Source organism: Dendronephthya gigantea, unplaced genomic scaffold, assembly GCF_004324835.1.
Source record: "Dendronephthya gigantea isolate DGI-Jeju-01 unplaced genomic scaffold, DenGig_1.0 000003F, whole genome shotgun sequence".
Classification (NCBI taxonomy): domain Eukaryota; kingdom Metazoa; phylum Cnidaria; class Anthozoa; order Malacalcyonacea; family Nephtheidae; genus Dendronephthya; species Dendronephthya gigantea.
The window spans coordinates 3032044-3042255 of NW_021163013.1; the positions used below are offsets into that span (position 1 = coordinate 3032044).

The window sequence follows — 10212 nt, forward strand, 5'->3', positions numbered from 1 at the left end:
ATATCGAAATCTCTTAACAAACTTAATACCTGTCTTTTAGAGTCTAGTAAAAAGCACAGGCATCAGTGTGCCAAGTATGCTTTATTTGTTTCAGAGCTTAGTTTATGGTAGAACAGAGGGAGAGTTTTTGCCGCAATATACTCAAATTAACTTCGGTGCGATTGCGCAAAAAAATTATTTATATCGGATTTATATCTAAACTCCGAAACGACTGCTGAAACGCGAACTTAGCAGATGAATGTCTGTGCTGTGAACTAGAATTAGAAAAGTCATACATTTCTACTTCAACATATTTCAATATTTCTAATTTTTAACTATGCAAATGGTCTTTTTTGGTGTACCACTTTAATAGCACAATTCCTAAATATAGCCTAACTGGAACTTCCCCATTCCCCCAAACCCATCGCTGAGGAGGTAATCGGCGATTATGACGCATGACATCTTCCCTCATTTACGCAAGACACAACTTATGAAAGTTAAAATTCAATGGGGAAAAAAAACTGTCAGACTACTTCATTCTAATGGCGTTTCCACAGAAAATACCAGAGGGTTATTAAGACAAAATTATTTGTCAGAAAAACTTGCCTTGCAAAAGTTCCGATTATTTTCAAGATGAAATATTCTGCAGCAAAATAAAGTGATACCAACTTTGTTCCGTTAGCATTCCTGTAATCAACATATTCCATAGATTTTGAGTCATATTGCGTCCTCTCTTCGTGTTTTAACCAGGTTGTTATTGTGAAAGCCTCAAGACTTGAAATATTTCCTAAATTTATCTTGTTAACGTCGATTGATGATGGTTTTACCATGATAAAGTCATAATCAGGATCTAGAGTAAAAAAAAGTTAGATGCATGCCTGACGTCAGACGAGCCAGTTTTCAATTATTATGTACCTACGAACAGTTTCCAAAATGTGTGCCTAAAACCACTAAGTATAATTACTATTCTATTTGCTTTGAGAAATTTCAAAAATTAATACTCGACTTACTCTTTCGAAGCGGCTTACACGAACTTATTAGTTCTATGCCAACCACACAACCATGATAGCTGTCCTTAAGGGAGCGCCAATTAATAACATTTCCAACTTCGTCAGTTAAACAGCTTTGTGTAGTGGAATTTATATCGAGATCCGCAGTAGCAGACTTTAAATCACTCCATACATTTAATTGACTCAATTTGCCCGAGAATGAACTCTCGATAACAAAGACACCATCATTTTTCAACGGTTTGCCAGAAGAAAGACCATCACCACTGTACACTAATATACCATCAAGAGAAACACTGTATATTCCAAGAGACCATGTTACCGCCACGTGATGCCAGTAACCGTCATTGATTGGCGGAATAAAGAAATACCTTAAAAATAGCATTAAAGCCTTGGGATTTGCTTCGCCAAAGACTTAGTAAAAAGTAACTAGGTTGAACATGAACAATTTGTCTTCGTAACAGGTATGAGTAACTGACTGACTTTCAGTATACCTCCCCCCATAACTGTATAGAAATACGGCAATTTTCCCGCCCAACTTGATAGGCGATGTATTGAGATTTGTAATTGAATCGAATTATAACATTAGTATGAAATATTTTTATTGAGTTATATTATAAAAAAATATAAAAGATTTTTCCCTGTGTTTCTATTATAGTTATAGAAACACTTGTGGGAGTTTGGGAGAACTCGAAATAACGTGGAAAAACTCGCCCATTATATTTCTCGTTTTCCCAACCACCCACGCGTGTTTCTATATAGCTGTATAGAAAAAGGGAAAAAGTTTTCTATTTCCTAAAAGTTTGATATTGAGTCAAACGATTTTTCTTTAAGGTACAAGGAAGAGGAGTTATTTATCTTTTAAACAACATTTTTTTATGCCATAATAGCGAGAAAAGCAATGACAGTAATTTTATGTTAAAAATTGCCCGTCGAAAACTACAACATTCTCTCACCGCCTGGAATTTATTTCGACATGAATCTGACTGGCGCAAACACGCATGATTAAAAAGCCTATGATAAATTCAAAAATTTCAAATTTGCTTCGTTTTGTCAGCCGTTTTTCAAGCAGGCAAGTTTGATTTCGGTCACTAATTTTCACTTAATGGTAGGTTAAATTTTGAGATATATATTTTATTATTTCTTTCTGTTATGAACTAAAGAAAGGTATATCATTGGGAAGCAAAATTACAGCTCTTTGATTTCGATTATTAATTAATTTCGAGGACAACTCTATTGTTATTAAGTGATCAAACACGCGAGGATCATGCAACTCATCAATGAACATTGATTAAAGAAGTTGCAATAGATTTCTCTTCTATTTTCCATGTTTCACGTCACTCACAAAAATACTTTGTAAATGTGAAATTTGCATGAATTTCCATAAAAAAGACAAACCACTAAAGGGTTAAATAATTTCCCATAATTTTCTGCCTTTGGCCGTCAGTGGTTACGTCGAGTGGCGAAATTTATTTTCCTTCAACCTTTTTAAATGGTAAAAACGGATAAAAAGCAATTTCGTTATGCAAAATGCATAAAACAAATGCATATATCTCATACTTTTTAAGCGATTGAACTTCAAGGATTATCCTTTCTTTCTTCATTTTAAGCATAAATTCCTCGGCACCTTCCCTCGTTCTGTAGGAAAAAACTGTAATTTCGTCTGCTTTCAGCGTATTCATCCAGAACATTAGTGTCATGTTAGACATCTTCGGCACATTTTGGTCAAGTAGAGTAAAGTTTTGAGCGCTTTCAAATTTCAGATCATAATCTCCTGAAAGTGGATGTAAAAATCATATATGCATGGTGTACGAATTCAGTTACCAAGGTCGGCAAACAGTGCCCGGGGATTTTACATCCCATTTTACATCTCATCCTAGAAGTCTGCAGTGGCGTAGCCAGCATCGATAATTGGGGGGCCCATATTCATATATTCATGTTAACAGACTGTAAAAACAATTGATTTGAAAAGAAATTAAACATGCGTATCACGAATATATAAATATTGCCCCCCCCCAATTATCGTTCTGGCTACGCCACTGGAAGTCTAAGACACAAAACTCGACGCAGACGGGTAACACGTCATGATATAAATTCGGTAAACCATATGTTCTTCGTCTTAATTTCTCCGTCCAACTTTCCCGTTCATGCAACGACGAAGAATATGGTCTTTGTCAGAAAACTCGTCTTAAATTTATATCTGACGAATAAATCAGACAAATTTTTGCCCAAAATAGCTATAAAAGACTGGTAATTAAGCTTTGCGGAATACATTTGGATACAAACAAGTTACCCGTCTGCGTCGAGTTTTGCGTCTTAGATGGAAATCCGTTAGCCAACTCGCAGACTGAATTGACGGGCCGGAAATTTAACGCGGAAATTTTCCCCGTTTAATTTCCGGCACCTTAATTCAGTCTGCGAGCAGGCTAGAAATCCGTCTTCTAATATAAACTCGGCCTTTATCAAGGGCGACGCGAGAACGATAAATATATTCCTGTATAAATATAAGCAAACTAGGCAAATATTTCTATAATAGGCTTACGGTCGTTTTCCACTTCAACCGTATCCTAGCAAAACGTAGCGTATATTTTTAGAGTCTTCAGTTCTGGTCGAATACTCGGAAACATATAGAAATACGTTACCTTACGCTACGATACTGTTGAAATGGAAAACAGGCCTTATTCTCAAGCCGTAAAAACAATTTATTTCTGTAGAGGTTTTCCTTAGTCTTTATTTAGTACATATTTTACATGCTACACGCCTAGTCAGCTCGTTCCCAAAGACCCTAAATCCCTCGTGGTCAGGTTAAAAAGTTTAAAATTTGTATGAGTTCAACTCTAACACAACGCTCTGAATAAATGTCTTAGAAGTTATATACATATAGTTTCTATCAAGTTCAATGACTGTTCGAATTGTCCTCCGTTTCACCACTGCAGTTGTGCGCCATATCTGAGAGGATGCCTTCGCGCTCGTCGGGGGTAGCGATGTACCTCGGGAGCTTCAAACTCAGGTACCTCGGGTTGACACACTGGATCAGCGAAATCCTCGTCATCACTCGACTCTTTATCGTGATCTTGGGTCGGTGCTTTCTTAAAGTACGATGAGTTGCGGGTAACTGTTCCGTTTCTATTGCTTGCTGTCACCATCGAACCTTTCTTTGAAATAACAACGTACGGCTCGAGTCGGTAAGGCGTATCTCGCTTTCTCTTTGAATCGTCGCGTTTGACGAACACTGTGTCACCTTTCTCAATTGTGGATGGTTGAACATACGCTTTGGCGTCGGCGTATTTCTTCATTTTCGATTTTGCGTTACGATCATTTTCTCGTATTGTTGACTCTTGTTTGCTTGCTTTAAACTGCGGTAACTTCGTCTTCATTGCTCGACCAAATAGCGCTGTCGCGGGGGGAATTTTTGTTGTTGTGTGGGGTGTTGCCCTGAAGTTTCTGACAAAACGGTACATTTCTTGTTTCCAATTCTTGCGCTCGACATTCGCAGTCTTGATTACTTTCTTGACCGTTCGTACGAATCGTTCGACCTCGCCATTCGCTCTTGGCCATCGAGGGGTTACCTTCCGGTGTTTAAAACCGAGGGTCTGTGCAAAAGATTGAAATGCACTGCTGTTGAATGGCGGTCCGTTGTCCGTCTTGACCACGTCTGGTATGCCAAATTCAGAGAATACTTTGTCTACTATTGGAATAACCGTACTTGCTGAAGTAGACTTGACAGTTTCGACAACGGGGTATCTGGAGTAATCATCCGTAATTATCAGAAGTATTCTTTGGTTGGAAGCTCGGCAAAGTCCATGCTGACTTCTGACCAGGGAGCTTTTGGAAGCGGAGACATCAGGAGCGGTTCACGTTTGGACTCAGGTGTTGAGACCAAGCACGGGCAACATGACTGGACTTTCTTCTCCACCATTTTGTCAATGCCGGGAAACCACACCTTTTCGCGTAACAATGATTTCGTTTTGACCACTCCCTGATGACCTTCGTGGGCTAAGTTGATTACGTGATCTTGTAGCTTCTTGGGTATAGCTATTCTTGTTCCACGAAGGATAACCTGAGGATTCACGCTTGCTGTCAGTTCGTCCTTTACTTTCTGCCATGCTGCAAAATCTGCTGTATCTATGCCGGGTTGCTTTGATCCTTTGTGCCAGTTGCCTGTTCTTATCGCCGTCGTTATTGCTTGTAGTGTTGCATCGGTTTTGGCAGCGTCTTCGATCTCTTGAACTGTTAGCGCGTTTGGCGTTGAAGTTATGGCGATATAATTGACGTACTCTTCGGCGATCTTTTCTTCTCGGCTGACAGCAGTGGATTGTTTCGAGGGATGTCGTGATAGGTAATCGGCCGGGTTTCCTTCGCCTTTCCGGTAGTGGACTGTGATCTGATACGGCTGGAGACCGAGGGCCCATCTCTCAATTCTCGGAGGGGGTTTTGAGCTTGGGTTGCCAAAAATGGAAACTAGGGGTTTGTGATCCGTGTAGACTGTGACAGGTTTGCCGTAGATATAAAGATGCAGATGTTCGCAGGCCCAAACGATGGCGAGGGCCTCGCGTTCCGTCTGGCTATAGCGTTGTTCGGTTGCAGTCAAGGACCGACTTGCGTAGGTGATGATGTGGTTGGTTCCGGAGTTTTTCTGCGAGAGAATGGCTGCTAGGCCAACAGGACTTGCATCAACCGAGAGTTCGGTGTCCTTGGTAGGATCGAAGTAGGCTGTGACCGGTGCTTTGACGAGGGCGTCTTTGAGCTCGTTAACTGTGTGATCATGCTGCTGTGTCCACTCCCAGGGTTGGTCTTTGTGGGTTAACTTGCGTAACGGTTCGGTCTTCGTTGCGTAATCTGGAATGAACCTGGCACAATAGTTGGTCATTCCTAGTAGACTTCGAACTTCGGATGCGGAGGTTGGTGTTTGCAGGTTGGTGATTTCTTCAATCTTCTTGGGGTCAGGTGTGATACCGTCTCCAGAGAAGACATAGCCAAAGAACTCGACTTTGGTTTTGCCGAATTCACACTTGCGTTTGTTGAGGGTGAGGCCACGTTCTTTGAGCCGCTGAAAAACTGCCTAAAGGCTGTGATCATGGTCACTCTGTGTCTTGCCAAAGACCAAGATGTCGTCGCTAATATTGAATGCTCCGGGGATGCCTTCGAGGGTTTCTCGGATCACGTTTTGAAAGATTTCAGCCGCACTCGAAAAGCCAAAATTTAATCTCCTGTATCGCATCAAGCCCAGGTGTGTTCCAAACGTAGTGATATATCGTGATTCAGGTGCCAACTCGAGTTGATTGTAGGCTTGGTTGAGATCCAGTTTGCGGAATATTTTGGCTCCGTTCAAGTCACCGATGATCTCCTTGATTGTAGGTGTCACATGACGTTCCCGCTTAATGGCTTGATTCGCCTGGCGCATATCTACACAAACGCGTACTTGTCCAGGGGACTTTGGTTTAGGCGCCACCACGATAGGCGATACCCACGGTGTAGGGCCTTCGATTCGTTCAACAACTCAGAACGGATTTTCGTCTTCTCCAGCATTTGTATTGGGCAGTGTTTCGAATATTTCGTTCACGCTTTCTCCAGCATAGTGCAACAAAAGAGCTCTTTGTCTTTTGGCGTCGTCTACAGCTAATGCTAGCAGAAGATTTCTGAAACGAGTGAGCCATTTCTTCCAGCGAGTATCGACTGCTCCGTCTGAGTGAACATCGAATTCAGCGAAATGCGGTAAAGCCACTGCCATATTCTCCCTTTTTCTTTCGATTTTGTTTGACTTGTTATTGTATGTATCAGTTTGTGTTATTGTAGGGACCTAGATCCCATATCCTCGTCGCCAATGTAGAGGTTTTCCTTAGTCTTTATTTAGTACATATTTTACATGCTACACGCCTAGTCAGCTCGTTCCCAAAGACCCTAAATCCCTCGTGGTCATCCGGGTTCCTAGATTAACCACGTGACTTAACTACGTATAATATCAATACACTACAATTTCAAAGGGAATAAATATTGCAAAACACGTCAACATGCATGCATAATATACAAGATCGTATAGTTGGACGGTCTAACTGGAGGATGCATATTCATATAGTGCTGTACTCATATTAATCATGCACAAACCGTAGGAACAAAAACTTTTAAAAGAAATCATCCGGGCATAAGATGATTGATATGCTCCCCCGAATTAAGCTTCAAGCTACGGCTCTAATACAAATAATAAAATACCTTTTTTGGTGCATCGTTCATTGTATACCTGTTATAAAAAGAACACTCTGTGTTATGCTTAATAGGCCAGCTTCTTGTAGGTGACTAAGTATTTTTATTTCATCGATTATTCTAAGACGCATTACACAAGAAATATAGCTACATTTTGCACATGCAAATTACGGTCTGATAATTAAAAAATAATTTACAAGCTGCTTTGTCTCTTTCGCATTTAAAGTAAGAGAGCTTAATCTTTTACGCCCCTGGTACACGGTGCAATTTTTCTTTCAACTTGCAATGCCGGCAATTCTACTTTATTATTCAAAATGTAAGAGTTAGTAGTGTCTATGGAGTCTAATAGAAAAAATATTTTCATAATTTCCAAATTTGCATTTTTCGACAGTAGAATTGCATTGCAAGTTGCATGAAAAAATTGCACGGCGTAACAATACGCGAGATCTTTTTCCGCTTGTGTAGTAATCCTATTAATATAACCTCCGCCCATACGCAATTGCATCTTGTCAAATGGCAGAAAGACGCAAAAAACGCCATTAAATATTCTGAATAATATGGCCTCCTAATTATCGAGATGCTGGCTCGACATTGTATTTTACACGAAATGCAAGGCCAATAATGGTTCAAAACGCGAACACATTAGTAACAAACGATAAGCTAAATGCTACTTTACCTTCTGTGACTCTTTAAAATAAATGTAATCGTAAAAACTATTCTCTTGCAACTGTTTCGACGTATTATGGATCACATCGTGTAACATCTCACAGACACTAGCCTCAGCTTGCGGTGAACTTTCCTTGTAGTTCAGAGATCTACAACATGGTTCTTTTATGCACGATGATATGCATTCAGCTTTGCTCGAAACGTTTGTCTTCTTCAGAATTGAACTGTTGAGTCGGAAACCTGTTAGGCGTGAATCATCTAAATTGATTTTAATAAATAATTTGAATTCGTCTTTATATAGTTTTTCGTAATTTAGTTTTGCATGAAAGCGCATAGGCCATAAAAAATTCTGTTCCGCGCAAATAATTCCCCCTACTGTAAAACAGGCCCAAAAGCCCCAAATAGTTAACTTTTATGTAGTAGTTGAAACAACACCGCTGTTTCTTTCAATAATATAAAATACAATGTCGTTCAGCAGCCATAGGTTTTACAGGAACTCAGTAGCGTATCCGGAGCGATATTTGGGACGGGTGGGACATATTCATATATTCGTGATACGCGGGATTAATTTCTTTTCAAATCTATTGTCTTTACAGTTTGTCAACTTATATATATATATATATATGGCCACTCCACTGCACTGCACGAACTCTTTTTTATTTGAACCAAAATCTGCGAGAGCTATTGCCGGAATATCTCAATTCGTAGGACTAATAATATTGACGGAAACAATTCCCTTTGTCAATTTGGCCGGGCAATCTGCATGAGTGGTGCTAGTTTTTCTAACGGAAAACTTGATATTGAATATTTTAGGCTGTTGTTGGACGATAATAATTTAAACACGTATGTGATTTTAAAATTGTAGTAAAAATCATATAGTATGTCAATCTTGTTAATTTTTGTCAGGGAAGAAAGAAATCTCATAAGCTAGTTTGCATTTCTATTATTTTATCCTTTGCGTTACCTGATATTTGTGCTGTGTGAGGCTGGAAAGTTGGTGGGACAAAATCTTCTTTCTTCTGAAAAATATGAATAAAAATTATTTGGGATATTCGATCAGCTATACATAATAAAGCGAAAATAATTCACGACATACATGGATAAATCGTGGTGTAAAAAAGGCGCAGACAAGAGAATAAATTTACATAAAACCTCATATGGCTATAGTCGTGTCATAAAAGTCGTGAACCTTCATAAAATGTACGAATTTTTTAGCCATAAAGATAAGCGACAGCCTAATTAAGACGAGATCGTGTAAAGCCTCTAGTAAAATAAGCAGCGGCTTAGTTTCTATTCACGAAGTACATTAATTCAATTTGCGTTATACAAATGTTCGGGAACCTATTTATAGATGCCACTTTTTAAATTGTTGATTATACTCCTCGTGTAAGTGACCGCAATCGCTCTAATTTAGCAGTCTAAAGCTTAGTTCTACCAAAGACGAATTTGGGCCGTTCCTGTCCGGTTCTTCCGTTCACACGGCAAAAACGATAAATTAATCTTGAGCGGTTCTATACATGTTCACATGAGAAAGCTGGACTAATTCCTACGTGGCATTCGTTCAGTCCCGCGTGAACGCAACGCTATAAGGTATCCTAAAAAGCTTAGTTTTTTTCATGCTATTGTATAAAGACATCTTAAATTTCCCTGGTTTCATTATTTATCGGTTTGCTAACGCTACCTGACAGCGAAAATTATTGCGGGTATGCACAATGATTAACAAACGAAAATGCACATGTGTTGTTTGATTTAATATCATGTAAACAGAACACCGTATGAAATTTTGACATTATACATAGAACAAACTCATTCACAAGGCCATACACCATGTAGTTATACCAACAAGAAGACGTAAAAATGAGCTTTGAAAAGATCCGTTCCTCTATTTTCTCACCTTTTCGACTTTGTAAAGATGGTTGTATTCTGGGTTGCGTATGCCAGATATGTCAGTAAGCGTCGAATTATTGAGTTCACAAAGACCTTTTAGCTTTCCAGAAATTTTGAAATTCACAGACGCGCATGATTCATTTTCCAAGCAATACATGACACATTCCACCTCATCTCTTGCCTGCTTTTTGTCGATGACATGATTTTTCAAGTACCTTTGTTCAATTTTTTGGAAGACGGCTTGACTTAAATCTAGGCATTCTCCTGGCTTAGGTAATTTTGAAATGAAAAGTAGCGCGAAAATGACCATTAATAAAGCCATTGAATTTCAGGAAGCACCTCTGGGAACACGTCGTTGCTTTTAAGACGCCAAGTTAAGCGGAGCACCAGATGCTCATTGTGCTTATAAGCTAGAAACAAAAACAGTCAGCTTGGAAGCCATATATGGTCAAAATCTTGCTGAACAGGACAC

General features: G+C 39.3%; 1 protein-coding gene across 1 annotated transcript; it reads right to left on the bottom strand.

Annotated features, from left to right (window-relative positions):
• Positions 1-447: 447 nt before the first annotated feature.
• LOC114540040 (sushi, von Willebrand factor type A, EGF and pentraxin domain-containing protein 1-like) lies at positions 448-10212 on the bottom strand. Its single transcript, XM_028560399.1, has 8 exons — positions 9748-10212; positions 8818-8872; positions 7864-8111; positions 7197-7224; positions 2547-2760; positions 990-1357; positions 586-829; positions 448-466 (listed from the first exon to the last, which is right to left on the bottom strand). Exons 1-8 carry the CDS (start codon positions 10060-10062, stop codon positions 448-450), a joined length of 1491 nt encoding a protein of 496 aa, XP_028416200.1. The 5' UTR covers positions 10063-10212.

What these genes read in the sequence shown, in the direction of transcription:
- LOC114540040 (XM_028560399.1), bottom strand. Translation starts at nt 10,062, where the DNA reads ATGGCTTTATTAATGGTCATTTTCGCGCTACTTTTCATTTCAAAATTA. An exon ending in ATTTTAAAGAGTCACAGAAG is followed by an intron (nt 7,225 to 7,863) that starts GTAAAGTAGCAT and finishes TTTTTATAACAG; the next exon opens with GTATACAATGAACGATGCAC. An exon ending in GAAGTTCAATCGCTTAAAAA is followed by an intron (nt 1,358 to 2,546) that starts GTATGAGATATA and finishes GCTATTTTTAAG; the next exon opens with GTATTTCTTTATTCCGCCAA.